Here is an 18,774-nt window from a genome sequence, read left to right as displayed (position 1 = left end):
ACTGCACATTGCAATTGGCTCCAGTGAACAGTGCTAAGTTCAGCTACATGCTCATAGGAACTGTTATTGTCATTTGTTCTTCCAGCAAGATTGAAGATACTTTAGAATTTTTGCAGTCTTGTCAGAACCTTAAGTTTTGTTCTGTTCAAACTTACACCTCCTAGTGGCAGTGTGGACCTAGAGATTTCTAAATGCTCAGTCTAGTGGGAAGATTGCATCTTATCATAAAGAATATTTTTGGGTGTTCCAGCCTAATAGAAAGATTGTGTTATCAAGCATTCAGTGAATTTTCTGTATACTCTAAAATTCACTTCCAGGTTATTGACACATTTGCACTGTTCTGTTTTGAGTTTCATTATTGGTGAAAGGAGAACATGTGTGTTAAGCTGAGGAAAATCATTTTGTCAGTAAGTGGAGACAGAACTTTATGTTCTGAGCCCCAAATACACCCCCCCCCACCCCTCTTGTTAAAAAAAGAAAGGAAAAAAGGACCATGAAGGAATTATCTGAATGGGGCAAAAGTTTGAGGTGTGATGTAAATTTACAGAAAATCTAATTATTAAAATTTTGGAAAGATTGTATGATTTATTCAAGAGAAAGAGGTTCACAAATTGTGCATGTCAGTAACATGTTGGTCCCAATGCAAACAGTTATTTGGCTTACCCTTGATTGACAGAGTTGCTGGATGTTCCCTGAGAGGTACCGTGCCAAATTCTGTCCAAGTGGTGTGTTAGACTGTCAAAATCCCAAGCTTGTTGGAGGGACCTGGCCATAATTCTCCAAGCATTCTTATTTGGGGAGAGATCTAGCGGATTTGCTGGCCAAGGTAGGGGTTGGCAAGCATGAAGACAGGCAGTAAAAATTCTTGCTTGTGCGAGCAGGTATCTTACTGAAATGTAAGCCCAGTATGGCTTGCCATATGGGGAAACAAAAGAGGGCATAGAATATCATCAGCTTACTGCTGTGCTGTAGGGATACCACGGATGACAACTAAAGGGTTTCTGCTATGAAAAGAAATGCACTCCTGGTTGTCAGGCCACAAGGTGGATGACTTTCAGGTTGGCATCCCAACTTTGTCCAGGACAGCTCCAGATAAATCTTGGGCCTGGAATCTTATTGACTGGAGCAGAATTGTCTTCAATTATTAGTCCAGCCTCAAACTGAGTCCTCATGGCCATTGATGATATTCTGTTTTGTTGCCCTTCGTGGAGAGTCATCCTGAGCTTACATTTCAGCAAGATAATGTCCGCCTGTACACGACAAGAGTTTCTGCAGCTTGACTCGTGTTTGCCAAACCCTACCTTGGCCAGCAAGGTCGCTGGATCTCTTCTCAATTGAGAAGGCTTGTAGCATTATGGGCAGGGACCTCCAATTGTCTCAGGAATTTGACTATATAACATGTTAATTGGGGCTGATTTGGTACATTATCCCTCATGAAGACATCCAACAACTATGTTAATCAAGGCGAAGCCAAATAGCTGTTTGCACAAGGGCTAGAGGTGGATCAATGCACTACTGACTTGCTCAATTTGTGAAGTTCTTTCTGTTGAATAAATGATCCATTTTTTTCAGAAATTGTAATCATTTGTTGGTCTGTACATGTACATTGTATCTACTGATTTCCGTCCCATTCAGGCACTGCAGGTGCAACTTCTTTTTTCTTAAAAAAAAGTGTCTTTTGATACAGGTGGTACCCATGGTCTTACTGTGCAGCCTGAGGTCTTCACAGTCAATGCTGCAACAGCTAAAGTCATTTTCCATCCATTGTCTATGTTATGCATTACAGTATCACACACACACACACACACACACACACACACACACACACACACACACACACACGGCAGTTGCCATTTTTTGGACATTGTATTCAACCAAGCACATGCAATGCGACATCTTAATGCACTGCAAGTTGCAAGGGCAGTCTGATTGATTGAAGAAGGGTGGATGTTCTGTTGTTTTTCTACAGATGCCATTGTCTCTCCATCTGTCATCCACATGTTGTGGACATGCCACAGGGGGATAGCTCAGTACACAAGGAAAGTTCACAAGGACACTGGGTCATTACAACCCCACTTGAAGACTGATATCTGGCCACCTCTGCATTGTGGCATCATACGGCTACTGTCAGAGCACTGCAAGATGACCTCAGAAGGGCCATTGGACCCACTTTGTCCAATCAGATTGTACTGGACACACTAAAACAAAGGACCTTATGACATAGACATCCTGTTTGAGTACCCCACTTGAAATGATGACACTTGCAGCTTACCATCAGTTCTACTGTTCCCATGTCAACCAGAAACTTTGTTACTTTTTTGTGAGATGTGTTATTCATAGACAAGTCCAAATTTATTCTGACACAGGGTGATCACTGTGTTCCCATGTGGGGATGCCACGGTGGGCGATGCTTGCAAAATGCTGTCCATGAAGTCGACACATTCGGCTAAGGTCCTGTGATGGTATGGGAAAGCATCAGTATTGACAGCCGTATGGATCTTGTCATCATCCATAGTCACCCTACCACCAGGCACTACATCGATCATATTCTGGTGGAGCAAGTGGTGGCTGCTGAATAGGTGGTGGTCCGAACTTCCTTCCCATGAACAGTAATGTTAGGGCTCATGTGGCAGGCATCATCAGGGATGTCTTCAAAAGCCTGTACATAGAAGTAACAGAATGGCCAGCGAGAAGTCCTGACCTAAACTGCACAGTGCACGAATGGGGCATGTCCAACAGGTGTGTTCACGGTTGCCCTGTTCCATCACCGACACACCAAGAACTCTCAAGACCTCTCACTAAAGAATGGATGTGGCTGCCACATGGTGACCTCCATAGAGTATGCCACATAGGTGTCAGGTAGTAATAAATGCTCATTGAGGGCGTACGCATTACTGAAGCTCACAAAGTCAAATGAAAAGTACCAAAAATGACAGGATGAGTTTACAACACTCGTCGGGCATTGCAGATCTTGTTATGTAAATAAATAAGGTGGTAATGATGTCTTGTTGCGTTCTTAATTTGTGAAAGATACAGTATAATTTGGTAATGTAGCCACAGCTTAATTATTGCATAGCGGCCGGTGGCAGATGCCCAAAGTCATGTTCCCCTAATTCTTTTGGTTGGTGTATAATGCGATAGTAAGCTTTCACATCATCATCATCATTCAGTTGAATGTAATGTTCCTTCAAACATGCATGCATGTCTGAAGGAACAGACACTGCTGACAATTGACAGACATATTAAATTATGAAATTCATTTGCAAACTGTAAGTACGATTGTCTAACAGCTATATGGTTTACTAGTAACATATGGTAAATTGTGTCAGACCAGGACTTGAACCCAGATTTCCTACTTCACATTAGCAGTAACCTTAACAACCTCTGCCATCTGAGCACACCCCCAGAACTGACACAAACTTCCATGAGACCTTAGTTCTTGCATGCAAATCATATGAGTACCGCACTGTGAGTACTTGTCAGATTGCCTTGCTTTGGCATGAATTACAGTATGGTAGTGTCTGTATTTTATAGTGTCTGTATGGTTTGATGCAATGTTCCTTACGACATGCCTGCTTGTCTGAAGGATGCGTGCTCAGACGGCCGACTGCTCGCATAAAGTAGGAAATCTGGATTTGAGTCCCTGTCCAGCACAAATTTTAATATGTTACTAATAAATCATACAGCTGTAGCACAATTGTATGTGCAGTTTGTGAATACATTTCATAATATCACCATCATGGCAAGTATCAGGTTTACTCCACTTGACCTTTACTTGTAGATCCAATGCCGTAATCAACTGAGCAGAAATGAAACAGCGGAGCTGGCTGGAACTGAGTATTAAAAATAACAGTTAAAATTTCAAAAATGTTCTAGGAATCTTTTAATCACCTTAAACTGTTACTGTATGCCAATAAATTCAGGGTACACTAAGTACCTCATCACTATTCAATTGCTACTCTATCTACAAAATTATGAAAGCATCATCAACCATGTCCATTATTCACTATAACATCTTGTCATACCATGCCTGGTTTGAGGTCTCTACTCCATATGGTAACAGAAGATCTCCGACAGCTGGTAGTGCTGTTGCCAGCTCAAAAATCATAAATTGCAAAAGGCTACTGCAACACCGATTGAAAGCCACAGTTTCCGACACACATCAAAAATAGTTTTGCATCACAAGCTGGTATTTACGTATCGTACAGCCATTACGGTGCCTTCCTTGACCGCCAGCAGCATACGTCAGTCCCACATGCCACCCAAAAACAGCAGGGAACCTCCACCTTGCTGCACTCACTGGACAGTGTGTCTAAGGTGTTCAGCCTGACTGGGTTGTCTCCAAACAAGTCTCCGATGATTGTCTCGTTGAAGGCATATGTGAAACTCATCAGTGAAGAGAATGTGATGTCAACCCTGAGCAGTCCATTCGACATGCTGTTGGGCCCATCTGTACTGTGCCGCAGGGTATTGTGGTTGCAAAGCTGGACCTCGCCATGGACGTCGAGAGTGAAGTTGAGCATCATGCAGCCTACTGTGCACAGTTTGAGTTGTAACACAACATTCTGTGGCATTGCTGTCAGGATTCCTCCGAGCCATAATCTGTAGGTATCGATCATCCACTGCACTAGTAGCCCTTGGGTGGCCTGAGCAAGGCATATTGTTGACAGTTCCATTTCACTGAATCTCCTCATGTCCGAACAACATCGTTTTGTTTCACTCTGAGATGCCTGGACACTTCCCTTGTTGAGAGCCCTTCCTGGCACAAAGTAACAATGCAGACATGATCAAACTGTGGTGTTGACCATCTAGGCATGGTTGAACTACAGACAACACGAGCCATGTACCTCCTTCCTGGTGGAAGGACTGGAACTGATCAGCTGTCGGACCCCCTCCGTCTAATAGGCGCTGCTCATGTATGGTTGTTTACATCTTTGGGCGGGTTTAGTGACATCTCTGAACAGTCAGACGGACTGTGTCTGTGATACAATATCCACAGTCAATACCCATCTTCAGCACTTCTGGGAACTGGGGTGATGCAAAACTTTTTTTGATGTGTGTATATTTGTGGTAACTTTAGGCTGTAGCCATAGATGGCATGACTGTCATGGAAGAAAGACAAATCAGTGAAACAAAACCCTCTTTAAGCCAAGTTTACATGGCAAAACATGTCCCTTGATATACGAGGTGCGGCTAGAAAAAAACCGGACTGATGCTGGAAAAAACATTTATTTACAATTATTTACAATTTCATGTTATCTCCTTCAATGTACTCTCCTCCTTGGTCTCTACACCGCTCCATACGAATTTTCCACTGTTCATAGCAATGCTGCAGATCATTTTCGGTAAGTCCATACATTACTTCCGTCGCTTTTTCTTTTACTGCTTCAACAGTCTCAAATCTAGTTCCTTTCAAAGCTGACTTGACTTTAGGGAAAAGAAAAAAGTCACAGGGGGCCAAATCAGGTGAGTAGGGTGGATGATCTAAGATGGGAATGTTGTGTTTTGCCAAAAACGTCTTCACTGACAACGCACTGTGAGCTGGGGCATTGTCTTGGTGAAGGATCCATGACTTTTTTCTCCACAAATCGTTCCGTTTTCTCCGTACTCGCTCACGTAGGGTAGCCAGGACGCTAATGTAGTAATGCTGATTCACTGTTTATCCCTCTGGTACCCAATCGATGTGCACAATCCCTTTGATGTCAAAAAAACAATCATCATTGCCTTGAATTTCGATTTTGACATTTGTGCTTTTTTTTGTCGTGGAGAACCAGGAGTTTTCCAATGCATCGATTGGCGTTTAGTTTCGGGATCATAAGTAAAAAACCACGATTCATCGCAAGTAATAACATTTTGTAAGAAGGTGGGATCACTTTCAGTGTTTTCCAGGATGTCAGAACAAATCATTCTTCGGCATTCCTTCTGTTCAATTGTGAGACACTTTGGAACCATTTTTGAACACACTTTGTTCATGTTGAAACTTTCATGAAGAATCTGCCTAACAATTTCCTTGTCAACTCCTGTTAACTCAGACACTGCTCTGATTGTTAAACGGCGATCTTGTCGAACAAGTTTACCGATTTTTTCAATGTTTGCATCAGTTTTTGCTGACAATGGTCTGCCAGTGCGAGTGTCATCACTGGTGTCTTTGCGGCCATCTTTAAATCATTTAAACCACTCAAACACTTGTGTTTGCGATAAACAATCATCGCTGTACACTTGTTGTAACATTACAAACGTTTCACTTGCAGATTTTCCTAGTTTGAAACAAAATTTAATGTTAACACGCTGTTCTTTCTGTACACTCAACATTTTCCGACGCACAGACAAAACGTCAACTACTTAAAACAGACGCCACGGGCAGACTGAGTGCAGGAGGCAGATGAAACTCGAGCAGTAGGCGGAGCGAGAGTCACGTGACAGGCCACACAACTTTCAGCCTTATTGCATTCGTTTTATTGTTTCACCAGTACTAGTCCGGTTTTTTTCTAGCCACACCTCGTATTGTGTTACTGTTACCAATAGAAATGAAACAACCCTTGCAGTTGTCTGAAATGATTTAGTGAAGGAATGGAAAACTGCAGCAGCTCTCCCCAAATTTCAGTTTGGTATGTGGTGACTGCAGGGTTTCTTTTCTGTTTTCTATATTGTTCTGTTTCGTTTGGTTGTGCCCATGGAACATTAAATTCATTCATCTTCCTCATACTAAAATCAAAGTAATATCAATGTATATTCACACATGTTCATTTTTCTTATTCATTCTGTTTTGCTTTGAGGTAATTATTCAATATTTCTATATTTTACTGAAAAACTGTCCAAATGCAATATTTGTTACTCAGGTGGACCTCCTGCTTGTTCATCTCCTCTTGCATGAGGCGTGTTTTTTTAAGTAAGTACTGTTTTGAAATTAAAAAAAGACGTGCTAAGATATCTCAATAATTTTATTTTTACATGAAAGCCTGTGCATAATTCTATGCACTGACGCCATCACAGTCTGATTCTTCCTTGTTTACATTGTGTACTGAGTGTTTAAGATGCCTCTGATAATCATGAGTCCCGCAGACTGCGAAGTACGGGCTGTTATAAGATTTCTTAGTGCTAAAGACCTAAAAGTGATCAACATTCATTGTGAGATCTGTGCAGTTTACGGAGAAAACATTATGAGTGATGGAATGATAAGAAAGTGGGTGAGAGCATTGAAAGATGGCCACAAAAATGTGCATGATGAACAGTGGAGTGGGCATCCTTTAGTCGTTAATGAAAGTTTGGTGCAGGAAGTGGACAATAAGGTGAGAGAAAACAGACGCTTTACGATTTCCTCCTTGCGGGATGACTTTCCTAATGTTTCTCGTAGTGTTTTGTATGGCATTGTGACCAAGCACTTTAATTACCAAAAATTGTGCACACATTGGGTACCGAAAATGTTGACAGATGTGCACAAAACCAAACATTTAGACAGTGTATTGACTCTCCTTGAGTGGTAGCACAATGATGGTGATGATTTCTTAAGCCAAATTGTTATGGGCAATGAAACATGGGTGGCCTACATCACACCAGAATCAAAGCAACAGTCCATGGAATGGCGGCATTCAGATTTGCCCAGAAAAGTGAAGTTCAAGCAAACAATTTCTGCCCAGAAAATCATATGCACAGTTTTTTGGGACAGAAAAGGAGTATTACTTGTGAAATTCCTGCCTCGTAATGAGACAATCAATGCAGCAGCTTACTGTAAGACGCTGCACAATCTGCGCCGTTCATTTCAGAACAAAATACATGGCAAGTTGAGTGAGGGCATCATTTTGCTGCAACACAATGCTCATCTGCATGTGGCGAATCAAACCAAAGATCTCATCACATCTTTTCGATGGGAAACTCGAAATCATCCTACGTACAGCCCCAATCTTGCACCCAGTGACTTCCATCTGTTCCTGCATTTGAAGAAACACCTGGGCAGTCAGCATCTTCAATACGATGATGAAGTCAAAACAGTGGTGATGCAGTGGTTAACAAGTCAGGCGGCAGACTTCTATGAGGAGGGTATTCAAAAACTGGTAGAATGTTATGACAAGTGCCTCAATATTGACAGAAATTATGCAGAAAAGTAGATTACGGGCTTTCATGTACAAACAAAATTATTGAGATATCTTAGCACATCTTTTTTTTTAATTTCAAAACAGTACTTACTTAAAAAAAAAAAACACCTCGTATATATATGACATGTACAGTAGACAATGCAAGACAACCAAAGCAAAGAGAGAAAGAGGGACTCAGTGCTGTGTGGAGGTTCTCGTAAATCAGTAATATGGGAAGGATAGACAACCAAAAACTTTTCAGTAATACCCCTAAATGTATACAATATTTCAGTCTCGAACTTCCTCTCTTCTGTAATCACCATTACTTTTAAACTGGTTTGTGACAAAATGCGATTGCAGTTGCCAATTTCAAAAACATATACTATTAAGAAAGGAGATACAATTAAAGTTCAATAGAGCAATCACCAGACTTTATAGTAATCACATACCAAAAGTATTATCTGTTAGAACAGAGAGGTACATACCCTTGGATCTTCAGTGAAACATGCAGAGAACCGACTCCGAGGTAGTTTGTTCAGTGGTAGTTTGTGGCAGGGGTGTTCTGTATCATTGTAGTCCACTAATTCAGACTTAGCACTCAGATGGCTAAAGCAAGTTGGACGCATAGAATCCACCACAACCAGTAGTAGACTTGTGTGTGGAACACGGCATGGAATGAATGGTCTAGAAGAAAACAACCACAAAATGAATGTAATTTATAAAATAGTTCAGTTTAAACAAGTGAAAACACAATTTTGTTGCATAAAATTATGTGGTTCTATAAAAATCTATGTGATAACCCAAAAAATTTTCATTCAGTGCAACAAATTTAAGGATGTACAATTACCTATCAGGTGCCAAAAAATCAGCTTTTCATGTATGAAGGTGCTGAAGGTAAGGAAATGTTGCACCAAATGCCAGGCTATGTAGGCAATTGTTTGAGGTCTCAGTTCGCATACACTATAATATTCACTAGTATCTGATAGCCATTCTGGGCCACAATGAACAACAGGGCAGACTGTACTGTGTTCACCTTGTAAGTAGTAACTTCAACTACGACGTCAGAGATAAGCAGTAGAGGTAATGTGCAAGCACCTTTGGTGATGAATTGTTAGATGTAGCTAGAGTAATCTCGCCAATTTTAGCACATTTAGGCACTGGTAAGTACAGGAGCAGTTGTTTGAAGGGTCAGTGATTGCTAATAACTGAGACGTCTTTACGGCTATAAAGTACCCTTGTTTGAGGAAAGATACCATTGCTAATACTAATTGCTATATGTAAAAACAGAAATAACAGTCATACACAAGTGCTTTGTTTTTGTAGCAAAACATATCATTATTGAACAGGTCTAAAATATTGTTTCAATTTTGATATTAGGTCTACAATTTTGTTTCCACCATTTTCTAACAGGTGGCAGTAGCGGCAAGTGATGGTGGAGGTGGTAGGGTGTAAGTGTCATATGATAATCTTAGGCACTTTTAAACATAACACCATCAAAATATTAGTTGCTTTGTGGTTGCATCATGATGTTACTCTTGATTGAGTATGTCAACTTATGAGCCCAATTCTTGTCATTTGCAGGAAGTTTTAGTTTTCTGCTTTAACATGACAAAATCAGTGGCTGAGGCTCATAAATAGCTGGACAAGACATGTGGTGTGGCATCTATTAGGGAAAGAACGTGCAGAAAAAGTTTCAGCACTTCAAGAACAGTGATTCTGATGTCAAAAACCTGCATGGTGGTGGAAGAGAGAAGGTTTTCGAAGCTACTGAAATCAACAGAAACACAGTAGGTCGCTATTCAAAATAACTGATGCACTTGAGCCAAGCACTGAACAAGAAACAGCAACAGTGCAGCAATAGACATGAAAAGGTGATTTTTCAGTATGACAATGCTCAACCAGGTGCTGCAAAGCCCATCAGAACATTCTTGAAACTGTTGACATGGGAAGTCGTCCCTCACCCACTGTATTCTCCAAACATTGCACCCTCTGACTACCACCTTTTTTATGAATGGCACATGGTCTGGCAGTCAAACACTCCAGTCATATGAACAAGTGCAAGATTGGAGATAGTAGTGACTAGCAATGGCCAATACTTTGAACTGTAATTTTTTTGTAAGTTTTACACAATAAAGCTTTGAACTTAAAGAAAAAATGGAAGAAGTAAAGTTGTACACATAATAACATGAATCATTCAAACTTCCATTAAATTCACATGTCACTTCTGCTATTTTAGATGCTTGGAAAAAAACAGACACTACAGAAGCATTGTGTAGCATAGGTGTTAGCTCTCTCTGAATTGCTCCTATCTCACTGCACTCCCTGCAACCCTTTTTCCTAGGGCCCAACGGAAAGTTTACAGTTAGTATTTCCCGATAATTTCCTGCACTATGTGTCTCTCCTGATCCATTTTGAAGTGCCATTTCTTATCCTTCACTTTTAAAAGTTAATGAAAGCCAGAATTTCACTTGCACATTTTAAATTTGTCTCCTGTAGTACCTGTTATAGTGGCTCCTCTTTTGCTCACACATCATTAGCATGCATTTCTATTTCCATTTCAATTATATTACATTACATTTTGTTACTGTATCTGTCCCTGTGATTTCTGAATACTATATATGACAGCTGTATATATGACAATCTTTAAATCAGCATGAGCATGCACAAGGTTCCTCATCATCTGGGAATTTCACACTTGCAGACAGTAAATTGGTCATACTGTCAACTAGCTTTGTCTCACTCTTGGAAAATATGTTAATAATATAACTGAGGTGGCACCACACAGATTCCAAAAAACATACTTTCAATTTTTGACAAAATAATGTAATTGGATAGTCTTTCCATATCATCCCATCCAGTAAGTTTCCCCTTACCCAGGATTCTGGGTGACTTTTCCAAAATCCATCCCTTTTCCTAGACCTCTCTAGTCCTGTTCCTTCACCCCCTCTTCCTCCCCCTCCAACCCTTCTGCCTGAAGAAGGAGCCACAGGCTCTGAAAGCCTGCGAAATTATAACCTCCTTTTATGTGCGTGTTCTGCTGCCTCTTGGTGACTAGATTTTTTTACCTATCCAATTATGTTGAAAAATATACTTTGTCATCCTAAGTATTTATGAACATAATGTCCTACTTAGTGCAACAGATCACTTTGCTGAAAAATTCCCTCTAGTAAAAAATGACATTGAACTGGTATTTAAAACAGCAGGAAAACTATGAAACCACCATTTCTTGCGTCTAATTTTAGATGTTGTTTATTAACTTACATTGCCTATCACAGAAACATTTTCAGATATGTTTACAAAGTAAGTAAATTTAATTTTGGCAGAGAAAAACCTAGTATTTCATGCCTATTATTAGATGCCATCATTTATCTCACAACAGTTTTCAGGGGACACTGTCACTTACACCACTGTTGCTAGCCCCCACCACACACACACACACACACACACACACACACACACACACACACACACAGCACCCTCACTGCCAAGTTGGACCATCAAGATAGGTTTGGCAGCATCTCCTCTGTAGGGAGGGCTTCAAATGTGGGATTTTGGCTTGGAATTCAGTCAACAGCATAAAAGCTAAACCTGGTGACTAAATTAAAGAATAAGCAAAAACATTAACAGAAACTAGATAAAGTAGCAATTGGAGCACTTCTTACAAGTTTTGTTAACATTATGAATAAAATTTCCATGATGCACATTACATAACATCTTGTTTCACATAAAAATATTTGCTTTGCCATCCCTATGTTAGCAGTGAAACCACAAGAACAGCTCAGTTACAGGCACTACAGTCTGCATCTACATTTTTCTTTTCATACCACGCTGATATAATTATCCTGCACTGTGTACAGTTATAAGCAATACCTGGTGAGCTTTCATTATGAATGGAGAGGCAATCTGAGGTTATGCTCTTCATGGTCCGTGAATTTTTGGCTGCATTACAAAAATAATGGTCAGAAAGAATTTCCACTCAATGAAGATGAGGTACATATTTGGAACACATCAAATAACTGTGCTCTTCAGTAAGTCTCAATTTATGTTAATCTTCCTTTTGTTACTTTTCCTCATGTTACCAACTTTCCCCCTTCAGTGTTTAATTACACCCATTCTCCACTCTCATAGTTCCAAACTCCACTTCTGCCTATCATTGGACCATCCCTCTCATCTATTAAGATTTCTTCAACATGGAGATTTCAGCTTACAATATTACCTAACTGTTCGACATCTCGTTTCTTATTCTTGTTCATGATATTGAAATTAAATCATGAGACAGAGTCTGAAATTATACTGTAATCATAGCTCTATGAATTTTTCGAGAATAGTAAGGTAATAAACAATAAATAGCACATTTTTTTATTGTAAGTAAAAAGTATCTTAGAATTATTCATTTAGTTCCTCCTTTCAACTGACAGTTTTTTATAACTCAAGACCAGAGACTGTGACCAGCAAGTGCCAACAAGACAACCAAACTTTTTGAAGGGTGCACATAAATCAAATACTACCAACAAAAATAAACAACATTTGAAAATATAATATGGATAGACAAAAAAAGTCTACTTACCAAGCAGTGCCAGGAGACACATGTAAAGGATGTGGATGTACACAATCTTCCAGAGCCAGGGGCTCCCCCTTTTGGCAAAAGGACTGAAGGGAAATGAGGAGGGAAGAAGAAAAAGTATTGAAGTTTAGGAAATGGGAAGTGTTATGGAAAAGTCACCCAGAAACCCAGATCAGGGGAGACTTCCTGGACAGGATGGGAAGTCTTTCCTTCTCATCCTGTCCAGTAAGTCTCCCCTTACCCATGGTTCTGAGCAGCATTACCACACATAAATCAAACAGACAGAAATGATACATAACATGAAAGATAGAGAAAGCAGTGCTTTTTAATATGCGTACCTCGAACAGTGACTTGGGATAAACTGGAAATCTTCACATTCCAGGTTCTCTGGATGAAACACATATAAGTTGTACTTCTGATCACATGGTTTGGCAACCCTCTTCATTTTCATCTTTTTCTTTGGGGCCTCAGTAGTAGGCCCAAATGTTGCTGCATCATAATTAATTTATGATATCAATAAATTTATGTGACAATATATACTGACAAAATAAATAGTGGTATTTAAAAATTGTAATTCTGCAATATCAGAAATATACACAATTTTTTTTCAAAAGTAGAATACCAAGAATGATAACTGGGACTGAAATGAATTTTATGCCGCAGATTAGATACACGACAGTACATAAATTATCTCCGTGGCAGTGTGAAGCCCCCAGGTATTGCAATCAGTGGCTCTAAACACCAGGGCATGAAATCCAAGAGGGGCATATATTTTTCTGATGAATCTCCATCCATATAGTTTGCATTACAGTCTCCACACCAACAATGATTGCTGGAGGACCAGGAGATACAAATTTCCAGACATGTTCTGATATGCAGCATGTTGCGTGGATGGTATTCTTCATAAGGTTTATGTCATATCCTGCTACTAGTGAAAGGGAGTGTGAGCGCACCAAGTGTAATGTCGCCACATGTATTTACTTAAATCAACTGCCAACTGTATCAGTGTGGGATGGCCACTAGAGTCTGCCTGTAGGAAGCATGCACATGGCATGCCATGCCATCTACCAGTGACTCACTCCTCTATGTGCACAGAGCAGTGCTGACTGACTCCCTCTACATTCGTCTTTAAATTTATTTATTTATTTATTTATTCCATGTGATCTGATGGTACACAGTGTGTTGCAGATGTCGGAAAATATCATTTAACATTGTTAACATATATTAACGAAAGCCTATAGTATCCTAATGTATTATATTGCTCAATGTTTTCAATTTAACACAAACAGCAAGATTACTGTTCTAAGTATTCATTTACAGAGTAAAAACAGTGACACAACAAATATGACTTCACAGCTTTGCTAAATTTTATGTTGTGTTCAATGGACTTAATACTTGTGGGAAGATTGTTGAACAGTTGGAGGCCCATGTGGAAAACTCCCTTTTTACACAGTTGAGTGTTTGTACGTATAACATGCAGGTTTGCGTTTTTCCTGGTGTTGTGTTCATGTATTTCATTATTTTTTATGACTCTGGGGTCAGTTGGCACTATGTGTTTTCTGAAGAATTTTAGAGTCTCAAGAATGTAGAGGCAAGGCAGTGTAAGGATTTCCAACTTTCTGAAGATGGGTTTGCAGGAGTCTCTGGGTTTGCTCCCAGTAATAATCCTCATTGCTCTCTTCTGGATTCTGAATGTGCTCAGAGCAGTTGGAGCATTTCCCCAGAATATTACACCATATTTTAGGTAGGCTTGTATGTAAGCACAGTATGCACTGGTTAATGTTTTCAGGCTAGCACATGTTTTCAGTACACTCAATGCATAACAGCCAGTATAAATCCTGGCATTTACCTTTCCTGTATGTGTATTCCATTTCAGGTTATCTTGAACACACAGACCTAGGAATTTGAAAACAGTGTCGGTATCTATTGACTGGTTATTTATAGTGACAGATGGCTGAGAGGAATTTGCATTTTTTGTTGTGTGGAAGTTCATGTAAGCTGTCTTTTTGGTGTTGATAGTTAATCTGTTGATTTTTGCCCAGTTGCTGAGTTGATCAGTAGCCAAGTTCACAGCTTTTTGCACAGCCTCTGTATTCTCCCCTTTGAGGTGTACAGTTGTGTCATCAGCAAATATTATTGTTTTGTGTGCATCAACATTCAGGCTCAAGTCATTAATATACAGGAGGAAAAGTAGGGGTCCCAATACTGAGCCCGGTGGAACACCTTGCTTTACAGTTTTATTACTTGATAGTATTTCAGTTATTGAGTTGCTTTGTCTATTAGTATATTTCATGCTGACTCTCTGCATCTGATTGGTTAGGAATGTAGCAATCCAGTTGTTTGCAATTCCTCTGATACCGTAGTGTTCTAATTTTTCCAGTAATACACTCCTGGAAATTGAAATAAGAACACCGTGAATTCATTGTCCCAGGAAGGGGAAACTTTATTGACACATTCCTGGGGTCAGATACATCACATGATCACACTGACAGAACCACAGGCACATAGACACAGGCAACAGAGCAAGCACAATGTCGGCACTAGTACAGTGTATATCCACCTTTCGCAGCAATGCAGGCTGCTATTCTCCCATGGAGACAATCGTAGAGATGCTGGATGTAGTCCTGTGGAACGGCTTGCCATGCCATATCCACCTGGCGCCTCAGTTGGACCAGCGTTCGTGCTGGACGTGCAGACCGCGTGAGACGACGCTTCATCCAGTCCCAAACATGCTCAATGGGGGACAGATCCGGAGATCGTGCTGGCCAGGGTAGTTGACTTACACCTTCTAGAGCACGTTGGGTGGCACGGGATACATGCGGACGTGCATTGTCCTGTTGGAACAGCAAGTTCCCTTGCCGGTCTAGGAATGGTAGAACGATGGGTTCGATGACTGTTTGGATGTACCGTGCACTATTCAGTGTCCCCTCGACGATCACCAGTGGTGTACGGCCAGTGTAGGAGATCGCTCCCCACACCATGATGCCGGGTGTTGGCCCTGTGTGCCTCGGTCGTATGCAGTTCTGATTGTGGCGCTCACCTGCACGGCGCCAAACACGCATACAACCATCATTGGCACCAAGACAGAAACGACTCTCATCGCTGAAGACGACACGTCTCCATTCGTCCCTCCATTCACGCCTGTCGCGACACCACTGGAGGCGAGCTGCACGATGTTGGGGCGTGAGCGGAAGATGGCCTAACGGTGTGCGGGACCGTAGCCCAGCTTCATGGAGACGGTTGCGAATGGTCCTCGCCGATACCCCAGGAGCAACAGTGTCCCTAATTTGCTGGGAAGTGGCGGTGCGGTCCCCTACGGCACTGCGTAGGATCCTACGGTCTTGGCGTGCATCCGTGCGTCGCTGCGGTCCAGTCCCAGGTCGACGGGCACGTGCACCTTCCGCCGACCACTGGCGACAACATCAATGTACTGTGGAGACCTCACACCCCACGTGTTGAGCAATTCGGCGGTACGTCCACCCGGCCTCCTGCACGCCCACTATACGCCCTCGCTCAAAGTCCGTCAACTGCACATACGGTTCACGTCCACGCTGTCGCGGCATGCTACCAGTGTTAAAGACTGCGATGGAGCTTCGTATGCCATGGCAAACTGGCTGACACTGACGGCGGCGGTGCACAAATGCTGCGCAGCTAGCGCCATTCGACGGCCAACACCGCGGGTCCTGGTGTGTCCGCTGTGCTGTGCGTGTGATCATTGCTTGTACAGCCCTCTCGCAGTGTCCGGAGCAAGTATGGTGGGTCTGACACACCGGTGTCAATGTGTTCTTTTTTCCATTACCAGGAGTGTATTTTGTGGTCAACAGTGTCAAAAGCGTTTGACAGATCCAGAAATATGCCTGTTATGGGTTGTTTTCTATCTAACAGTTCTAAAAGCGTATTTATGCAATCATATACTGCAGTTTCAGTAGATTTGTTGCTTCTGATCCCATGTTGAGCTAAACTTAGTAAATCTTTTTTTTTTTTTTTCAATGAAGTCCATCATTTTTTGGACATTATTTTTTCAAAAACTTTAGAAAAGCAGAATGAAATTGAGATAGGCCTGTAGTTATTCATATCTTTATTATCGCCTTTTTTGAAGACAGGAATTACTTTAGAAAGTTTCAGAGCTTCAGGGAAGATATCTGCCTGGAAAGAACAGTCACAGAGGTGAGTTAATGGTTCAGCAATTGTGTGTTCACAATTTTTGATTACAGCTGCTGGGATACCATCAATTCCAGCTGAATATGAATTTTTTAACTCTCTGGGGGCTTTTGCATCATCATTTTCAGTGACTTTGGTAATGAAAATTGACTCTGCACATGTGTGATATTTTTGGTTTGCTGGTTGGTAATTTGTGTTAGGATTATTTTGGACCAGTTTTTCAGCTATGCTTGTACAGAAATTGTTGAATGAGTTCACCACAACTTCGGGATTAGATATAGATTCATTGTGGAGTGTGTACCACTACATATTAGTTGTTCTGTATCATGGAGTCATGAGAGGCTTATTTCCATTATTGTTCAGAGGATTATGAATAAAGCCATATTTGTGTCACTTGGATCAGTTTCATGTATTACTTGGTTACAACACAACTGTTGTGGCAGAGCCCATGGCGTGTTCATGCTTCCTATAGGCCTGTCTGCACTGATACATTTGGTGGTTCATTTAAGTACACATGTGCAGCAACACTACACTTAGCAACTCACACACACACACACACACACACACACACACACACACACACACACTAGCAGTAGAATACAGCAATTTACAAATATTTGGTTGCATATGTGTGTGATTGAAGGGAAGATTGTTTTGAACAGGAGACTTTAATGATCACCTATCCTACAGAGCAAATTCTGTTGAATTAGTACAAATTTTAACAGCAATGTTAACAAAGCTGTCAGCTGTTTCCGTAATCCTTCAGAACTATATCACCTGTGGAAACAAAATATTGGCATCATCTGTTGCAATACATATTTTTATGCATAGATGTTGTTACTGTTATCAAATAAAATGCTAAATGGTTAAAAATGAAGTTGCAAAATTTTGCCTTTTGTCTATTGCTTAACATATGTTCATAGAACTCTATGTCAAAAGGCAACAACCAAAAGATGACAATAAATATTAAAAACAATAGTAAGGGGTGGAACAAACACAACCTTGTGAAATTCTTATTCTCACATTACGTCTCTCATTACCCTAAGTCATCTTTTGCATAACATTAATTTCAGTTCAGCCTCATATCAGAAAACCAGCCACAGAAAGAACAGTAAACAAGTTCTGTCAGCCTCCAGATAGTGAAAAGTCATACACAGAAAAATAAAGTTAGGAATAAAATAAAATAAGAGACTGATAAGCAGAACTAGAGCACAGCAGAACAGACATGCAAAGAAGAGCAGACATGCAAAGAAGAGCTATCTCTCTCTCTCTCTCTCTCTCTCTCTCTCTCTCTCTGTGTGTGTGTGTGTGTGTGTGTGTGTGTGTGTGTGTGTGAGAGAGAGAGAGAGGGGGGGGGGCTACATGGGAATTTCAAAACACTAGTTTCAAGATCCCATACATATTACCATGCAAGACCACAGGGGTTATTACAGATTTTTCAAGTAAATGATATATACAAAGGAGCTACAAACATTATAAAAAAAAACTAAGGCACGTTAAGCAATTGGACATATAAGTAAGATACAAAGAGATGTAAGCTTCACAAGATATATACAAAGTAAAATTTAGTTTCTGAATTTTCAGGTACACAAGGCAACACACAATTTTTCATGAAAGCAAATGTCTAAGACTTCTTTGCAAAAGTGTGTATATATAAACAGGCTGATTGCAAACAGAGCTACAACAAGTATATACATTTACTACAAATAACTGTAGAACATATGAAACTAAATTTTCGGCCAGGAGACCATCTGGGGTTGTTTGGCCACCTAGTGGAAGTCTTCTTTTTATTTTATGCCACTTAAATTACATGCATGTTCATACAGATGAGATGAAATGAAATGAAATTAAATTAAATTACAAGGACACAAACACCCAGTCTCCAAATGAAGCAAATCTCCAACCCTTCGGGGAATCAAGCCTGGGGCCCTGCACTCTAGATGCAGCAACGCTAACCAACCACTAGACCACAAGCTG

At 40.7% G+C, this 18,774-nt stretch overlaps 1 protein-coding gene across 3 annotated transcripts in view; it reads right to left on the bottom strand.

The window, feature by feature from the left end:
* Window positions 1–18,774, bottom strand: part of LOC126262734 (voltage-dependent calcium channel subunit alpha-2/delta-3-like) — a 374,776-nt gene that overhangs the window by 9,428 nt on the left and 346,574 nt on the right. For all 3 annotated transcript variants that reach the window (XM_049959539.1, XM_049959541.1, XM_049959538.1), the window contains 2 exons: window positions 12,975–13,125; window positions 8,558–8,756 (listed from right to left, as the gene is read on the bottom strand). In XM_049959539.1, coding sequence (XP_049815496.1) covers window positions 8,558–8,756; window positions 12,975–13,125 — 350 coding nt within the window. The remainder of the gene's footprint in view (window positions 1–8,557; window positions 8,757–12,974; window positions 13,126–18,774) is intronic.

Source organism: Schistocerca nitens, chromosome 6, assembly GCF_023898315.1.
Source record: "Schistocerca nitens isolate TAMUIC-IGC-003100 chromosome 6, iqSchNite1.1, whole genome shotgun sequence".
Taxonomy (NCBI): domain Eukaryota; kingdom Metazoa; phylum Arthropoda; class Insecta; order Orthoptera; family Acrididae; genus Schistocerca; species Schistocerca nitens.
The sequence above is the reverse complement of the archived record's forward strand: the minus strand, read 5'-3'. Positions and strand labels throughout refer to the sequence as shown.